The sequence below is a fragment of the Heteronotia binoei genome, chromosome 8, assembly GCF_032191835.1.
Source record: "Heteronotia binoei isolate CCM8104 ecotype False Entrance Well chromosome 8, APGP_CSIRO_Hbin_v1, whole genome shotgun sequence".
NCBI classification, from domain to species: Eukaryota; Metazoa; Chordata; class Lepidosauria; order Squamata; family Gekkonidae; genus Heteronotia; species Heteronotia binoei.
In genome coordinates, this window is record NC_083230.1 from 61,487,281 (window position 1) to 61,507,178 (window position 19,898).

General features: G+C 42.9%; 1 protein-coding gene across 2 annotated transcripts in view; it reads left to right on the forward strand.

Moving 5' to 3' along the window:
- The window catches only part of TMTC2 (transmembrane O-mannosyltransferase targeting cadherins 2), a 372,311-nt gene that overhangs the window by 331,829 nt on the left and 20,584 nt on the right, over positions 1-19,898 (forward strand). For both annotated transcript variants that reach the window (XM_060245144.1, XM_060245145.1), the window contains exons 10-11: positions 1,133-1,247; positions 8,694-8,757. In XM_060245144.1, coding sequence (XP_060101127.1) covers positions 1,133-1,247; positions 8,694-8,757 — 179 coding nt within the window. The remainder of the gene's footprint in view (positions 1-1,132; positions 1,248-8,693; positions 8,758-19,898) is intronic.

The following is a 19,898-nucleotide window of genomic DNA, read 5'->3' on the forward strand; positions in this document are numbered from 1 at the left end:
CAGAAAGGAGCCAGTTACCCTGAACAGGATAGCCCAGGCAAGTCCGATCTCTTCAGATCTCAGAAACCAAGCAGGGTTGACTGTAGTTAGTACTTGGTTGGAAGACTTCTTTGAAATACCCCTCTCTGAATATTTTCCAAGCCCCAGTAGAGGTCAGTCACCAGAGTCAACATGACTTCCAGCTGCAGACCTGCGTGTGCACACACAAAATATACAAAATACTAACCAAAAAAAAAGGGAAAGGAAAGGAGCTAATTGCTGAGCCTGGCACAGATGGAAAAACACCAGCCTGCCAATATGTATGGCTTTGACTTCCATATTTAAGGAGGCATCCATGATGACTCTCAGAATCTTGACAAGACTGCATCAGTATCAGTGGCACCTCATCAAGAGTGGGCAACCTATACCTCAATCTTGGAGCCCACCCACTCCTAGCCACAGAACCTTTATCTTAGTTGGATTCAGTTTCAACCTGCAATTCAATTCAATTAATATGCAAACTCCCAAGAATACAGCATTGTGTGCTTTTGCCAGTGTTTTCCTTTCAATGAATACTTCTTTCTGACTCTGTTTTACATGGGGGGGCGGGGTTTTGGGGACGGTAAATTTTTTATTTTATTAGTGAAATAAAACTAGAGGACTTATAAAGAAAATACTTGAAATCACACGAACAACATAAAAGATGAATAAACATAAAAAGAAGAAAGGGAATATAAAAGACTTCTGATTTTCTCTACAACAAATACAATTTTGATCTGGGCTTTTTTGTAACAGGAACTCCTTTGCATATTAGGCCACACACCCCTGAGGTAGCCAATCTCCCTGGAGCTTACAGTAAGCCCTGTACTAATTGGCTACCAGGGGTGTGTGGCCTAATATGCAAAGGAGTTCCTGCTACAAAAAAGCTCTGATTTTGATTTAAAATTTCCTTGCTTATAGGTACAAACACGAACTCTCTCTCTTCTTATTTCCCCTTAAACAAGTTTTTTATTCAGAAAAACCACAAATCACCAAGTCATCCGTAAAATTTCCATGCAAAAAGTCAATGCAGGGGTTTCCAATCTTACATTATTATTTTTTTAAGTGTTGTGTGTGCTTTGCCTCTTGAGTTTATATCAGTCTTGTCTTTCAGGTCAGTTTCTGCTGGAAGAATCACGCTTGATAGAAGCAGCAGAGATGGCAAAGAAAGCAGCTGAGCTGGATAACACAGAGTTTGATGTGGTTTTCAATGCAGCCCATATGCTCAGGTTAGTTATTTGTTTTGGTGTCTTAAAGCTGATTCACACATTCTAAAGTTTACTGATGACCACCTCAAGGACTTTGGCTAAGACATGTGCCTGGAGTTCTGTGAGGGGAATTCCTAGGCACTTGGGACTCAATTTGTGTTGGGACCGGAGCATTCAGGGAGCTTCTTGCTATGTAATTTTCTTGACATGAAAGAGCCCCAGGAGAGCCCTTATTTGTCACGCTGGGGAAACACAATGTATTGAGGATTGTACATAAGCTTTCCTCATGAGGCAAATGTTGGTACAATTTCAGATCAGAAAAACCATGTGGACAAAAAGACTTTTCTGACTCTTCCCGCGTATCATAGTTCCAACTGAAATCCATTCCCTTGCATGCATGGGAACTCCACATCAGTCCACATGTTTCCATCAGGGACTGTGTAAAGCTGGGGTGTCAAACATGTAGCCCGGGGACTGAATCAGGCCCTCAGAGGGCCCCTGAGCAACTGGCTGTCATCTGCTTCCTTCTCATCTCTCTTGCTTCCTTCTGCATAACAGCTTGCTTTGTACCAGAGGAGCTATAGAGCAAAGCCTCTATCTTCTCCATTGGCTGAGGCTCCTCCCTTGGGAGAAAGGAGGGCAGGGAAAGCTTGCAGACCAGCGCGTTCATGCGCACAATCCCAGGATGGGTTTCGTGCAGCACTGTTAGGACTCGCTGCTGCAGTACTGGGGGCACCACTACCCTAATTCTCCACAGCAAACACCCTTTATGTACTGACAGTTCATCCCGGTGAGATGCAAACGGTGAGAATTCTGAGCCCACCCGACCCTCAGGCCACCCCCTCCACACCCAGTCCAGAAATCAAGAGAGGGTTTTGTCTTTAGAGGAGCAGTGGGCAATGTCCTTGGCATGCACCGGACGGTCTGGGAGGGACTTCAATGACATGATCTGGAATGCTGGGGTTGGATCAGGGTCCGTTGAGGGCAGTGGCAGGCAGCTTAAAGCATCAGCGTGACCCATCGCCTTCCCCGGGCAGTACTTGAGGTCATACAGGTACCCCGCGAGGAAGAAGGACCACCTCAACACCCGCGGTGAAAGCATTTGGGGCGTTTGGTGGTTGGGGGCAAACAGGTCCAGCAGGGGCTTGTGGTGCGTCAAGATCGTGAAGGGCCGTGGAATTTTTTTAACCCCTGCCATGATGGCCAGTCCCTCTTTGTCTATCTGAGTGTAGTTGCACTCCAGTTTCTGTAAAGTCCTAAAATAATATGCTACTGGAACCTCGTGGCCATCCAGTAACATGTGGGCCAACACGGCACCCACTCCATAGGGCAGAGCATTGCACAACTGGCACTAAAACAACTGGCAGCTGCTTGTTGAAGTGCGCCAGCAAGCTATTTGAAGTTAAAATATCCCTTACTGCCTGGAAGGCAGCGGCTTGCCAGCGACCCCAAACCCACAGCACCCGTTTGTCTAACAGTCTGTGTAAAGGCTCCATGACCACCATCCTGTGGGGAAGGAAGGCATGGTAGAAGTTGAGGAGGCCCAAAAAAGATTGTAATTCCACCTTGTTGGTGAGTGCCAGCGCATCGCAATTGGCCTTTATTTTGTTCTGGGCTGGGTGAATGCTGCTAGCGTCCACCGTATACCCCAAAAAAGTCTGTGATGAGCACCCCCAACACATATTTCTCCCATTTTACCTTCAACCCTGCCCCATCAAAATGCTGCAACACTGTCTGGAGGCGGCTAGCAAATTCGTCTTTGGTGGCTGCTGCTATCAGCACATCGTCAAAGAACGGCTGGACCCTGGGGATACTTTTAAGAAGGGAGTCCATCAAGTTCTGAAAGATCCCAGGGGCCATGCTGACCCTGAACTGCAAGCACTTAACTCTGACCGCCCCCCGATGCATTACGATAGTTTGAGCTTCTGCTGTGGCCTCATCCACAGGGAGCTGTTGATACGCCTGTGCCAAATCCAGTTTCCCAAAAAATTTTGCCCCTACTAATGAAACTAGCATGTGTCTCATCACCAGGACTGGGTATGCATGGCCCTGCAGTATTAATCGTACATTTGTAATTTGCACAAATGCGGATGCTGCCATTGAGTTTGATCGGGGTGACGATGGGAGTCTCCCACTTTGCATTAGCGACTGGTTCCAGAACCCCTTGGACCATGAGGTGGTCTAGCTCCTCTTCAGTCTTGGGTCTCAGAGGTAGGGGCATGCTCTCCCTTTAACTTCCTGTACATAATAAGGACCAGCCCCATTCCCAGGACTGCAAATTCCCACTTCTTAAAATCATGGACTATGAATGGGGACGTGTGTAACTGGGATACCCCCCCCCCCGGGCACAATTTCCTGAATGTGCAGGCTGAAATGACCATACTTGTCCAGGGAGGGTAGGGGCAACTGGCATACCTGGGCCCCTGTAGTGGAGAGTGCCTGGATGTCATCCATGAATGCGACCTTGTGGCGGTGGCCATTTTGTTGGTGTAGAGGTTTCCCTTGGCGTAGCGCCAATGATCAGCATACCTATGCCAGATGCCCGGCCTTTCCGCAGGTGTGGCAGGTCATGTTCCAGAACCTGCAGGTGTGCGTTGTTTGTGCAGCTCCCGGCAGCTGGCACAGGTCATGGGGGTGTTGCCCATGGTTGTAGCTTTTGTTGACCTGCCTGATGCAGCTTGAGGGTGTCGTCCCCATCGTAGTCATCTGACTCTGTGGCTGGTCGCAGCTGGTGAGCACTGGCACCCGGGCGGCGGTCCTTCTCTTTGTTCACATCCTCGGGAGCTGTGGCTATCTGCAATGCCTTCACCAGGGTAGGAGCTGATTCCGTCATGATTTTCTGATGTGCCTTCAAGTCCCTGAGGCCATGAGTGAACTTCACGAGCAGGGCGTCTTCCAGTTGTGTGCCGTACTCCGCCTTCCTGCCCATGTCTCGCAGGCGGGCTAGGAAGGTCACTGCAGTCTCATTCGGTTCCTGAAACCTGTCAAGGAACTGTAGCTTTTGGGTGAGGCTTCAGGACAAAATGGCTGGTCAGAACCTCAATGATTTTGTCGAAGGAAGACGACTCGAGCATTTCTGGCATGACTAGACCCTCAGCAAGCTGTAGGGTGGTGATGCCGCGGTTGCTCAGCAGGATAGCCTTCTTGATCTCCGGTTTGTCATCCTTGATTCGTTGTGCCATGAGGTGGTACTTGAGTCTTTTGACCCAGGCTTCCCAGGCCTCAGGCTGTGCTGTGTTGAACTCCGGAATGGAGTTTTGCGATCCGGATGCGGTGGCCATGGTCAGGCCTGGTGGTGGTGCCTGTTGCATGGTAGCACTGGAGCTCAGTGCGCTTGACGGTGCCAGGTGATCCTGGGCCTCGCTCATCCGGATCCCACCTTTGTTGCCACTATTGTATAGTGGGTTCTATGCAGGGTGGGTGATAACAAGGTCTTTAATAGTTTCAACTTAGTATCAGGCTACATTACAAGACTGGGGATGGGGCCAACAAGGCCAAACATATATACACCTCTGGGTTCTTGTGCAAGCACGTTATTCGGTCATTCAAACCAGTGGGGCTTGTGATTAGTCTAGGGCTGCAGCGATTTGGATCCTGCAGGCCCTTTTTCCCATGTCCCCAAGCGCAGTCCGTATGGCTCCAATGAGCCCGGCAGGAACACCCAAAGTCTTCCCTTGAGTCCACATGCATAACAGTTTGCCAGTCTCTCTCAATTGCACAGCAGAGCTACTGAGCCAAGCCTCTCTTCCTTGTATTGGCTGAGGCTCCTCCTCCTTCTGCCCCCTGGGGAAGGAAGGAAAGAGCCAGAGTTTCCTTTGTCCAGTTCCTTGGATCCCATGGGAGAGATGCAAAAAAAGCACCTTTAGGACCAATGACAAGTGCTAATGTTTTAAGCATGTTTTATTTATTTTTTAAAAAATCTTTGTGTTTGTGTCCTTTATAAAGTTTATAGCTCCACTAACTAATCTTAAATATTTACACACATGGCCCAGCCCAACATGACCCAGTCTAACAAGGTGTCATTTATGTCAGATCTGGCCCTCATAACAAATGAATTTGACACCTCTGGTGTAAATGGAGCCGCCCTGAGCCATTCTGTGAGAAGGGCGGGATATAAATTACGGAATGAATGAATGAATGAATGAATGAATGAATGAATGAATGAATAAATAAATAAATAAAGTAGGAACAGTTTCATTTCATTGGTGAATTATAAGCTAATATGCCTAGGAGTTTCAATAGAATTGATGAGGAAAGTAAAAGTCAATGAACTATGACATCTGATTGAAATTCATCTGAGACATCTGGATTATAAAAGTTAAGCAATAAGGTCAAGAAAAGTTTGCTCAGTCTTCACGGTTGGCATTCCCCTACCAGTTAGCATCCCCATGTATTTTTGTAATATAATATATCCTAAATATAGATGCACCTTTATGTTGGCATGTCTTTAATGCTCTACCATCTGCAGTCTTGACAGGCAAATACGCTGATATTCTGTATTCAGAAAGAATATGTAATTGCAGCCTTAATCACATTGGATCCATTGACCTCATACTTTTAAGCTGCCCTGAATTTTTAAAGCTTAGATAGGAGCTGATTCTTTCCCCTTTTTAGTAAGGACTTTGCTTTTCCAACTGCTGGGACTTCTAGGCTACTGAGCGATGTAGATGGATGGGTTACATATAAGGTTGCTAAATTTTTGGCTGCCTTTGTAGAAACATTCTCAAACAACCTTATCATACTCTGTTGGGGAGATCTCATCACGTAGTTAGCTTTCTCTTCGTTGCAGTGGAGTAAGCAGTGAAGTGGCCAAGTTTGCAGATGTCACTAAATTGTTCAGGGTGGTGAGAATCAGAGAGGATTGTGAGGCACTCCAAGGAATCTGTTGAGGCTGGGTGAGTGGACGTCAACGTGGCAGATGAGGTTCAATGTGGCCAAGTGCAAAGTAATGCACATTGGAGCCAAGAATGCCAGCTACAAATACAAGTTGATGGGGTGTGAACTGGCAGAGAACTGACCAAGAGAGAGATCTTGGGGTCGTGGTAGATAACTCACTGAAAATGTCAAGACAGTGTGCGATTGCAATAAAAAAGGCCAACGCCATACTGGGAATTATTAGGAAGGGAATTGAAAACAAATCAGCCAGTATCATAATGCCCCTGTATAAATCGATGGTGCGGTCTCATTTGAAATACTGTGTGCAATTCTGGTCACCGCACCTCAAAAAGGATATTATAGCATTGGAAAAAGTGCAGAAAAGGGCAACTAGAATGATTAAAGGTTTGGAACACTTTCCCTATGAAGAAAGGTTAAAACGCTTGGGGCTCTTTAGCTTGAAGAAATGTCAACTGCGGGGTGACATGATAGAGGTTTACAAGATTATGCATGGGAAGGAGAAAGTAGAGAAAGAAGTCCTTTTCTCCCTTTCTCACAATACAAAAACTCATGGGCATTCCATGAAATTGCTGAGCAGTCCAGTTAGAACAGATAAAAGGAAGTACTTCTTCACCCAAAGGGTGATTAGCATGTGGAATTCACTGCCACAGGAGGTGGTGGCGGCTACAAGCATAGCCAGCTTCAAGAGGGGATTGGATAAAAATATGGAGCATAGGTCCATCAGTGGCTATTAGCCACTCTCTCTCTGTGTGTGTGTGTGTGTTTGTATATGGGCCACTGTGTGATACAGAGTGTTGGACTGAATGGGCTATTGACCTGATCCAACATGGCTTCTCTTATGTTTTTATGCTTAAATATAAATCCTCAGTGGCTGTTAAGGACCACTGGGTCGAATGAACAGTAATAGAAAAGAAAGATGTCTTAAGTTGAATACTTCCTAATGTGTGTGCCTGTATTACATAATATTGATTTACTAAATATTTGTGTTGTTTTACTAAGTATTTTGATCTGAACAAATGACATTGTTAAATTCCATGCGTTGACCATGCCATGTCTTTTCTGGACTGTTTGCAATGTATTACCATGATTGATAAACACAGATGTAGCCAGTAGCAGTTCTTGGGGATGTGTTTTTCTTTGAATTTTTCAGGTATGTGAAACTAAGCCGAAGCCAAAACTAAGATATTTATCTCCAAACAGTTTCAGCATCATCAAAAACATCTCTTCCTTTGACAGCATTGTGATGATACCAAAAAACACCTGTTCAGAAAGAAAGCCAAGGTTCATGAATTGGCTTTGTTTGCATGCAGTGATGCTCACAAATGGTCATTTCTGATTTTCAGCATTATGACATCATTTAATTCACTATGTGACCCCCAATTTGCTGGGGTCATCCATGTGACTCTAGGAAGCATCACCTTCACTGGTAACCGATTTTGTTTACCCTCATTATAATCTCATAGTCAAACCTAATTATCTACACAGCATCATGATGCCTCAGTTGCTTGGGATCTGCAGTGTGACTAATTGAGGTAGAAAATGTAACAAGAATAACAAGAGGAAGAGGAAGGTGGCATTAGTTAGTACTGTAGTTGATATGTTCCAACAGGGTAGGCTGGAACCATTTATTTCCCAGTGCCTTAGAAGTTATTTTGGCCTGCTTGCATACCATAGAGCATATATTAGGGCACCCTTGACTGCATTTCTCAAGGGACATCTCAGAAGGAAAAAAGAAGATGCAAATCTCCCCCAAAAGTATAAAATTATTTGTTTATTTGTTCACATGTTCTGTGTTGCTGCACCTGATTTTTAAGCACCAGACTCAAGATATCTGATGTGGAATGCCTGAACAAATAAATAATTGTTTCTAGCAGCTTTTTGTAGTTAACCTGTTTTGGTTTTCTTGTGGTCTGAAGTCAGGCATTTTTCAGTCCATGCAAAAATGTTGCTGCAAATACGAGTAGTTTTGGCTTGGTCATGGAAATGGGCATTGACCATACTGTATCCTTTTTTGCAAATTTATGTGGTTTGTTTCCATTACTAAATCAGTTAAATTATCATCAAGTCTCTCAGTCTGAAATTTCTCATCATAGACCTAGTAAAGGTCTATTTTTAAAGTATTATAGAGAGGAGAAAAACCCTTGTGTATTTCTTGCATGAATAATTAGTACTTAGGGGGTGTATGGGTTTCAGTTTGTTTGTACAATAAGCATATTGAAATTCAGGAAGCATAAAGTTTAATTGTGAGATTAATACATATTACACTTGAATTTTTATCAGTTGTTTGGAATGTGCAGTGGATTTACTTTTACTATTGTCTAAAAAGCCAAGTGGAAGTTCAGAATATAAATTTAACTACAAAAATCTGGATATCAAAAGGGAATTGTTTAATGTTTAGATTGAATTATTTAATTAACTGTTTGATATTTTGATTGGATTATTTATACCTAATTAAAATATATTACCATTAATTTTTATTAATGGTCAGAGCAAATTTGTTGTTATTTATCTGCAGACTGTGTTCTCAGTGAGAATTCAACTGTACTATTTGCTTTTTCTCTGTTCCAATAGACAAGCTAGCCTCAATGAAGCAGCTGAGAAGTACTATAAAATGGCAGCTGAACTGAGACCTAACGTAAGTACTTTCCTGGAGATATTCACAAGTCAAACTGAAGTGTCCCCATTTTGTACTGCCTCTTTTGACCATGTCCTTTTTTTCTGGTCCATGCACTCGCTGCCCTTAATTTTACTTTTACTGTGAGTTACTAGAATGGTCATTTCAGTTTTCTTCCTCTAAATCCATCAAAAATTAACAGTTCAATCCTATGAGGAGTTACTCCAGACTAAATCCACTGTGTAAGACTGTGCTTCGATGAGTATATGGATAGATCATTCTTATCACTAGTGATCATGTTGGTAAATGTGTGAACAGTAAAACAGCGGGTAGTACCAATCCACCATTTTACTGCAGGTGCTCAAGTATATTTTGAACTGTTGATAATATATTATAGGACAGTTATGTGTTTCAGGTATATCTATAAGCAAAGAAGCATAACCATTGTTTAAATCAGGGTAGTGTGGTTGTTTTTAGAGTAAACCAGCATAGCTGCAAGTAGTGTAGAATATCGAACAATGGGGCTCATGAAGTGATCCTTTATATGAAAACAAGGCTACTTAAAAGCTTGCCTGTTGTCAGATGTGAAATGTTGATTGGTATGGAATAGTTGCAGAAATACATAGTATTATGAGGGCAGACTAGCGTATATGATCAGTGAGTGTGTGTTGCCAAGGTTAATTTAACAGGTAACGTATACATTACTAACAGTCTGAACAACCTTGCATTTGCCAGGCTCATTATTATTCAGTATTTTAGAAATGTATATGTTTGTATTCATTTTTATATGTGTGTTTTCTTTTTCATTGTTTAAGTAGACTATGGGCCTAGGGCAATGCAGCTGATAAGGGAAGCAAAAAAAAACCCCTGATCTTCCTGATAATAAAATTTCTATTTCATTGAGTTGGTCTTCAGATATTGAGGTATTCAATTAATCTGAATTAGCAGGATTTATTAAAGCTAATGTAATTCCTCAGAACGTTTTTCATCAAATATTTAATACTGAGTTTCTGGAACACAAATGCATGGATATTCAGCTTTGCTTTGTGAGTCTTAACCGTAGACAAGTTTTGAGAATTTGTGTTAAACTATAAGGTATCAGCATACAAAAACAATGTTTTGCTATGTTGGGGAAAATGCAGATCTTTATAGTTTGTCAACAGGAGGCCTTAAAGATAGTGTAGATGATGTACAGTGCAAATCTGTGTAACAGTTACTAAAGTCTAAACCCATTGAAATGAATGGACAGACTGGAGTTAATTCAGCATAGAATTGTACTGCTTTAAATATACACCTATAACATACATTAGAAATGCTGCAAATACAAATTTGCAAACCCTTGTATCATGCTGGATTTTTCTTCAGTTTACACTTTGTAGAAAGTCTAAATTTATCTCTGTGTGGTATGCCCCAAACTGTCAACTGTAGCTAATTCTTTCTACATATTGGCTTCAGTTCTGCCATTTAGAAAGGATGCTGAGCCCCTTCAAATTAATGGATGCTGACGTCTACTCTAGAGTCTTGGTAGACTTAAATGGATTTATTCCACTTATGTGTCTTCACAGCGCAGAAAAAGGTATTCCACTCTTCCCTAGAAAGGGTCTGGATATACATCTGTCTTAGTGCTACCAGAATATATTGGATAGGCAAAATATTAATTCTGTTTGATAACTGCAGCAGCCTCCCAAAGGAAACTTACTGAAGCAGTTTCATTACCACAAACGGTACTATTTCTGAATGTTCTCCTCTCTGAAATAATACATTACTAGTAATTGCTCTGTTATGCTCGGAAACTAAGACAGTCAATACTTTAAAAGTGCACATCAGACTAGTTTTATTGGGTAAAAATCAAATGAACTTGGTTTGATGACCTTTTCCAATATATAAGTTGTTTCTTTCAAATTAAATTCTGTCTCTGTGTTGGAAGAAACAGTATTTATGGAGAGATGCAACCCTTCAGAGCCTATTTCTTTTTAAATGTCTGAAGTTAAAAAAAAAGTAATCTCACAGGAAGGCTACTGAAATTACCCACACATCTGCTCTTAAAAAGGAAGGACACTTTGAAGTCTAGTCTCTGCTGTATCAAATAAAAGCATGCCAGATATTGGGCTTTTTAGCGACAACCTTGGTACATTCCTCATGAAGATGCCATGACCTGAAGCTGCCGTCTCTAGTCTCATATCAACCCACTTGCAATCAGAAATTTTTGACAGCTTTAAACCCTATATCTTCAGCACCTTGTCAGATACAGCTGTTTCCACGCCATCACTTCAAAAAGTTTTGGTTTAAAGAGCATAACAACCCACACATGCACACAAATACCCAAAAAAGGGGCTTGGGAGCACAGCACCTTTAGGCCAAACAACTGAAGCTTTCAATTCATAGCCTGGGAGAGTGGATGGGGATTGAAAGCAATTCTTTAACTCTTAAGATTTCTAGATGTGTGGCAATTATTTGGCCAATGTATCTGCAGTGATTAATAATATTAAACTTTTGAACAAAGGGTTATTTAAGGGCCTTTGGAGCAGGAAAATCTACATTTCAAAAAGTATGGTTTATAAAAGAATTAAAGTTCTCAATTATACATGGAATTGCCCATCAAGGAAAATTAACTTTCTTTCAGAAAATATTACCAGAAAAAGTTTAATAACTTTTAAAATATGAAACACCAATTAAATATCTCCCAGTACTGATTGTCATATACTCTCTTTATAACCTATGCTAGGGTGTCTTGTGACCCAGGGAGACAGATCAAGCCCCCAGAGGGCTATCAGACCCACAAGCAAGTATGCTTCCTTCTCCCTCTCTCTTGCTTCCTTCTGTGTCACAGCTTGCTTTGTCAGGCTTGCTCAATCACACAGGAGCCACAGAGCAAAGCCTCTGTTTTCTCCATTGGTTGAGGCTCCTCCCTTGAGGAAGAAGGGGGAGGGGAGGGAGAGCTTGCTTTGTCAGGCTCTCTCAATCACACAGACAACACAAATGAGAATCATGGGTAAGAATGGTTAGAGCAAAGCAAATGCCTTCATGTTAACCAGCCTCTAAATAAAGCACTCTCAAACCACTTAAAGATGTATCACAATTAGTTCAGTGAAAATATGGTGAACATGCAACATCAAATTATCTCATACAAAGGTACTTATAATGTTAGGAACATGTGATCATACACCAAGAACCTGGAGTTCCAGTGCGCTCATAAAACTACAAATGTCCAATCCAAGTATTCTGTATATCCCAGGGAAATCCATAGTTCATGTGATTTCTAGTGTAAATCTTCCTCAACAATTCATACAATTCAATCTTCCACGGATTCAGCTTTCATAGCAATGAGTTGGTACTCCATCTCCTGTTTCACAAACACTTTTTCCAAGCTTTCCACTTCAAGAATATCAGGTAAGAACATTTACTAACGCACCATACTTTCCTGTGCAGAACCAGCCACCCAGGGCAGGGGATAGCACAGGAGTGGGAATGGGGAAGGAACAGGAACAGGTGGCCAAGAAACATCTGCAGAGGCAACATGAACACAGAAGAAGCCCCCCCCCCCCCAGATCTTCATCAGAGGGCAAGCCTCCCTCCTTTAAGACAGGTGTCCTATGAATAGCAGATGTAACAGCCGTACAGTGGAGGCAGCTGATGAAGAAAATCTTTCCTCAGCTATCACAGTTAGATCAGGGGTGTGGTTGATGCGTGCCACTCATAAACGAAGGCCCCAAAACACAGGAGAATCAAATTTAGACACTGAGATAGAGGAGTGCCACTCTGCAGAAGTCTCTATAGCACCATGCTCAGAGAGGGAGGGAGAGAGTTGTCAGAACTCAGGAGAAGATTCTGATATGATATCCAAGATAGTTCATCTAGGTTGTTCCAAGGTGAGTATTTTCAGAGGTGCACCTCTGAATTACTAGATGGACAGTCCAGAAAAACCTAGATCATCTGTATTGGCCAAGTTTGACAGGAGGGTGTTTAAGAGACCATCAAAGAGGCCATTAGACCTGCCCATTCCCAGAGGCTTTTTGATCAAAGTCTTGAGGGCAGAATGGGCTGTCCGTAGGTATGGTTTTTGCTTAACAACAATTGACAAAAAATTCTATGCCTTAATAGGAGCAACCATGGAAGACCTTCCAAGATGCCATGCAGTTCTGTGCAAGGGCATAGGAAGTTAATGTGGTAGAAGAAATGTCTTGCTAAAATACTGGAAGATGGACCATTTATTAAAATCCAGTCTGTTTGCAGAGAAATTTTCCAATAGGCTTCTCTTTGGGGAGGGAACCTTAGACAAGGCTCTAGCAGAAACAAAAGAAAAGAAGAAAACTATGCCAACTACCTCTGACAAGGGGAAACGATGACAAAGAGAGGACCTATGGCTCCTTTTGTGGATTCAAGCCTGATGCCAGGGGATGGAAAGACAGGGATTTCAGGAGCAATTGTGCCTTTTCATAGAAGACAAGATTCCAAAACAGATAGTTCCTGATTGACAAGTGGGACACACCTGGTCCAGCAAAAAGAACCACTGCCTGACTTTGTGATAGGGTGTAACTTCGAAAGCTTCACAACTGGAGGCAGACCATGGCAGATCAGTAAGTGCATTCAGTCATTGAGCACTGCTACAAAATAGAGTTTGTGTCCCCATCACATCATTCATTCCATCCCCAGTTTCCAGATTGAAGTCACAGCACCAGCTGCTACAGGAGGCAGCAGAGCATCTTCTAACCATTGGAATGGTTGAACCAGTATACCTTGCAGAGATCCCAGATCCTCGTTGTGGTGCCCAAGAGGAGGAGAGACTTGAGGGCAATTCTCAATCTAAAGGAATGAACTTGTGGTTAAAAAAGTGGAAATTCCACATGAAGTCACTTCACTCAGTTATCCAAATCATATAGCAGGACAAGTACCTCAAGGAGTGTATGGACCTCAAGGAGTCTTACCTGCATATCCTTATCCACCAGTCCTCCAGGCAGATCCTGCATTTCTCCTTGGGGAACCGATATTACCAGCCTTTCCCTTTGGTCTGTTATCTTCACCAAGGTACTGGTGGTGCTGGTGCCCAACCTGAGACAACATAGGATCCACATAGACCTTTACTGGATGACCTACTGATCATCGAGTCAGTGGCAAGGGACTCAGAAGTTGGCATCCAGTTGCTATGGAACTTCCTAGTAAACCTGCAAAAAAGCCAGCTCACCCCTTCCAGTGAACTGGTCCACCTGGGGGCCAGGGTAAACAGTGTGTCAACAATGGTTTTTCTCCCAACAGAGAAGCAATGGAAGATCTTGGACACAAAAGGACATGCAAACAAAAATCATTGGTGCTCATGGACCTTTATACAATGCTGGGCCTTCTAAATTTGGTGATGGACCTCATTCCACGAGCCTGATTTCACACCTCTTCAGTGGGCACTACTACCACACCAAAGGGACATCAGAAGGAGGCACCACAAGCAGCTCCATCCTTTGGTATCAAGGAGGCACCACAAGCCCCACCCTTTGGTCATAAAATCACTAAGATGGTGGTCTTTATGGAGGAATCTAATCAAGAAAGTATCCTTCCTGCAGCCACCCCACATTACACTGCAAGCAAAAGGGGATGGGGAGCCCACTGTTTGGGTCAAGTAGCTCAAAGCAGGTGGTCCCCTCAGAAATGGGAAACAACATCAACTGTGAGCAATCAGGCTAGTCGTAATCACCTTCCAGGACTCAATGAGAAACAAGAAACATTTTGATGAGGATCAACAACATGATGGCAAAGGCGCACATCAACCATCAGAGTGGCATCGGAGCCATAAGACTTCACAGGGAAGTGGGCTCCTCTTCCTATGAGTGGAACAGCACCTAACAGAGCTGAGAGTCCAGCACCTGCAAGGCCTGTCAAACATGCAGTTGGATTGGTTGAGCAGAAAGGACTTGGACCTAGGGTAATGGGCACTAAACCACAACACTTTTTGAGAGATCTTCATCCAGTTCAAGATACCAATAATGGACCTGCTGGCATTGCAGCAGAACCACAATGTTTCCAGGTTCCTGGATCTGCAAGCAGAGGACAAGGATGTGCTGCTACATCAATGGCTGACAGGCTTACTATACACCAACTCCCATGATCAGTGCAGCGAGTGAGAGCAGGGACTCATTTTTGGCCAAGGCAGCCATGGTTCTTGGAGCTAGTCAAGATGTCTGAACAATCATGGCATCTCCCATAAGAAGAGATTTTCTGTCACAGAGACCTGTCCTATACCTGGACCCAGCCTGACTTCAGCTGTCAGCATGGAGGTTGAGCAGCAGGAACTAAAAAAGGTCCCCCAAGGAACTCTGGGTTCCTTAACAAGGTGGTAGACATCATGGTTCAAGCAAGGAGGACACAGCCATATGGGTTTATATCTGTACTTTGGCTACATTCAAAAAGTGGGCCAGTGACAAAAAAAAAATAGACCCTTTAAATATGTCTTATAGGGATAATGTTGTCTACTTGCAGCAGGTTGGAAGCAAGGACTAGGACCAGCTGTGCTAAAGAGACAGGCAGCTGCTTTGTCAGGAGTCCTGAAAAATAGAGGGCTATGCAACTTATCAGCTAATAAGTATATTAGGAGATTCCTTAAAGGAACAGTCCAGTTAGCAACACCCAAGGGACATAGATTCCCTACCTGGAGTCTAACAAAAGCTTGCAAGGACTCACCAAAACGCCATTCAAGGCACTGAAATCCACAGATCTAAAGTTTCTGTCATGGAAGGTTGCCTTTCTGGTGGCAGTGACCTCCACTAGGAATATATTGGAACTGGAGCCTTGGTCAGTTAGAAGGGAACTATGTGTGTTCCACAAGGATTCTGTAGTGCTTGTTCTGAAAATGAGCTCAGATTACCACTTAAACAAGGAATTAGTCCTTCCTTCCTTTTGTCCCCAAGCTTCACATCCAAAGAACACCACAATTGAAACTGACAGACAGCCTGTTTGTATCACATAGCACAGACAACCAGGGAAGAAAAGTTTCAAAGGCCACCATTATTACCCTTTGGGTAAAACTCTGCATCAAAAAAGCCTATGAGGTCATGGGTCTGTTGGCACCACAGGGTGCTACTGCACATTCTACCAGTGCAGCAGTCATCTCAATGGCTTTCTCCACAAGGGCACCCATAGACAAGATCTGGTTGTCCTTATCTACCTTCATCAGGTGTTATAGGATTGACCAGCAGGATTCTACTGGGATGGCCTTTGGAAGAAGAGTGTTACGGCAAGTAGTGGGGTAAGAAAGGAGCAAAGAATGCCACAGCAAATATATCATGCCCTGCCAACTAGTTTTGGCATATAACCAGCTTTGTTGACTTCCCCCCACTGAAAAAGAACAAAACACTGGGCTTACCGGAAGACTTCTTCTCTTTAATGGGCCAAGTCATCTACCTCCCACCCAAAAGAAGAAAGGAAAAGAGAGAGGGGAGTAGAAGTAGTCCATGTCTATTAATGTAAAGACTAAAAGCGCATATGGAGATGGGCTATGGGACAACTGGAGGGGTGGTCTCAGTCCACAGCAGAACAGTTGTACAAAATTTACATAGCCCTGCCTGGAGCAAGAGGAGGCATGATTTAACAGGTTGGAAGACTTCACCCCACTTAAGAGAAGAAACCTCAGGTAAGCCCAGTGTTTCATTCTCACCCACTCCATTTCCTGCAAGACATTTGAATGCTTTTATGTGTCGTTGTTCAGTCGCACAGTGGATTCCGACCCCATGGACAAAGTCATGCCAGGTCCTCCTGTCTTCCACCATCTTCCAAAGTCTGCTCAAATTTGTGTTAGTTACATCAGTAATGCTATCCATCCATCTCATCTTTTGCTGTCCCCTTCTTCTTTTGCCTTCTGTCTTTCCCAGCATCAGGATTTTCTCCAGTGAGTGCTCCCTTCTTATTTGGTGGCCAAAGTATTTGAACTTCATCTTAGGCATCTGACCTTCCAGGGAACAGTCAGGGTTGATTTCCTTTAGGACTGACTGATTGGATCTTCTTGCAGTCCAAGGGACTCTCAAGATTCTTCTCCAGCACCACAGCTCAAAAGCTATTCTTCTGCGCTTTGCCTTCCTCATGGTCCAACTCTCACAACCATACATTACTACTGGGAATACCATCACTATACAAACTTTTGTTGGCAGGGTGATGTCTCTACCTAGGTTTGCCATAGCTGTCCTTCCAAGGAGCAAACATCTTTTAATTTCATGTCTAAATTTAGATTGTGTAGTTTTACCAAAATAACATGCAGTTGTCATTCCCAACTTGATTTATGTTTTGGCTTTGTGTTGTTTCTTACATAATGGAAATAATCAGTTTATATAAAAACATATACAATTGAATATTTTGTGGAAATTCTCTCTTACGATTTTATTTTACATACTTTCCAAATCATGTTCTTCAGGGGAATAATTGATGCTTTCTTGACTGCTTGGAAGTGCAGTTATAGAGAACTGCCAGAGTCTGGAGATGGTGGCATGTGATTATTTTTGAGTGCATTTTATTTTATAACTCATAGATTAAGCTGGGATACTTGAGTAGTGGTTGCATACATAATGGACACATACCTGTGCTTTTTATTCTCTTCTGTTAGTCCTAAAGTAACATAGAAGTGGATATAGAACTGCCTACATCTTTTTCTCTCCTGACCTGCCATTGTCTGTGCCTTTTGAATGTACCTCGATTTCAATCAAAAGTGCAGTGAAATACAGAATTCAAAGCAGCCTATTCATATTTCAGAAATGAATCCATCTGTTTGAACTCAATTAAAAAGAGTCCAGCAAGGTTTTTGCTCTTTGTAGATTATATAAATAACCCTTTAGAAATCCCATGAATTTATATTCAATTAGGACAGATGATAAAGTGTGTTTTGTACTGCTTAGACAATACATAAACTCATTAACTAATGCATTTCCATGTTAATTATCTAAACTTTTTATTCCTAAAATACAGTATGTGCTTGGTATAAGTTTATAAGTTTGGGTTTGGCATTCACACTTGCACTTTACTTTCTGATTTGGTCCTACTACCATAAGAACCCATTGAACTTGTTCAAGATCAGGGAATAAATATAAATATGATAGCTTATAGAAAGGCTTCAATTTACATTTGTTTTAACTTTATGGAAATAGGCATAGAATTTGGTATCTGATTTGTTTTGCAGCATTCTGGGGATTAGGCCTTCAGAGTTTTTCAACCTCAAGGTGGGTCCTGGAATTCTCCCAGAATTACAGCTAATCTCCAGGATAGAGAGGGCCAAATTCAATGTTAAAATATCACATCATCATAATCATTTAGATTTTTAATCGCCCTTCCTGATGGTCAGGTTCAGTGTGGTTTACATCAGACACACAAAAAGACAGATTAAAATCAACATTTAAAAAATCAGAATCTCTAAAAAGCAGATGCCATCAAAAATCCCAATAATGCCACTCTCACTAATGAAGCACTATTTAAGTCCCAGTGGTTCAGCTATCTTATGGGGTAGTAGTGCCAAGATGAATCATTGCTGCCCTCAACCTAATGCCTGGTGGAACATCTCTGACTTACAGGCCCTGTGGAAAGATATTAAATCCCACAAGGCCTGGGTGGAATTTGGCAGAGTTCCACCAGGTTGGGGCCAGGGTAGAAAGGCCCTGGCTGAGGATATCTGGATATCTCTCGGCACAGGGACCACTAGCAGATACTGATCTTCAGGTATACCAGGAAAGGCAGCAGAAGATATATAGGTCCCTAGCTGTTAACACCTTGAACCTGATCTGATACTCCACTAGAAGACCATGCAGCTCTCACAGCACCAGAAAAATGTGAGCCATGTGCAGGGTCCCTATAAGGACCCAAGTCACTGCATTCTGAACCAGGTGGAGTTTCTGGGTAAGTTTGAAGCAGAGATTAGTTCCTCTGAAGGAAGTGGCAGGTTCAGAAGACATCTATTGTATTGCTCCAGATGCCAGATCTTGTGCTTTGGGTTCCTTAACCCTTGCACTGCTTGGCAGTCTAGCAAGAGAAAAATAAGACAAAAACATCACCAATGGCATGACATTATCTCTGGGGCAAACGTGAAAGTGACATTATGCTGCTCTAGGATTCAGCGCAAACTCTATGGTTTTGCAGCTGAATCCTAGAGTGACATGACATAACTTCTACATTTACCCCAGAAATGACATAATGTCACCAGTGCACCAAGACCCTCAATTTATTTATTTAATTAATTTATATCCCGCCCTCCGCGCTGAAGACAGGCTCAGGGTGACTCACAGATTAAGGGTCACTCAATCAGATTAGGTGACCAAACAAGATAAAACAACAGTAAGAACATAAAAATATAAGAACAGTTATTAAAACATAACAGGTGCTAGTACAATAGTTTCAGACAATTAAAATTCTAATGGTGGTAAGTAATTAGATGGTCAATATTAGATGTTCTAAGAGGTCCCAGGATCACCATAGCATGATTGGATAGATTTGTTGGTAGTATTTATGGGCCTGTCCTATTACTGTAGGTGTTGCCATTATGAAAATGTGTGGCAAAAGAGTGCCGTTTTGCAGGCCCTGCAGAACTGTGAAAGCTCTCGCAGGACCCTGATCTCCTCTGGCAACTCATTCCACCAGCTAGGGGCAGCAACGGAAAGGGCCCTAGCTCTAGTTGATTTAAGCCTAACTTCTCTTGGGAACTATCAGCAGGTTTTGAGACCTAGACCCAAGTGCTCGCTGGGGCATATGCAGGGAAAGGCGGTCCCTAAGGTATGCAGGACCCTGGCCATGTAGGGCTTTAAAGGTAATGACCAGCACATAGATGCGAATCCGGTACACTATCGGTAGCCAGTGTAGCACTTTCAGCACAGGCTGAATGTGTTCCCGTAAAGGAATTCCCATTAACAGCCTGGCTGCAGCATTCTGCACTAGCTGGAGTTGCCAGATTTGGGACAAGGGCAGCCCCATGTAGAGGGCATTACAGTAATCCAGTCTCAAGGTGACAGTAGCATGGATCACTGTTCCCAAGTCATCACATTCGAGAAAGGGGACCAACTGCCTTGCCATCCGCAGATGGTAAAAGGCTGACTTGGCAGTGATAGCTGCTTGGGCCTCCATTGTTAGAGAGGAATCCAAGAGCACCCCTAAGCTTTTAACCTTGGGTGCCAGCCTAAGCTGTACTCCATCAAAGGTTGGTAAATGGA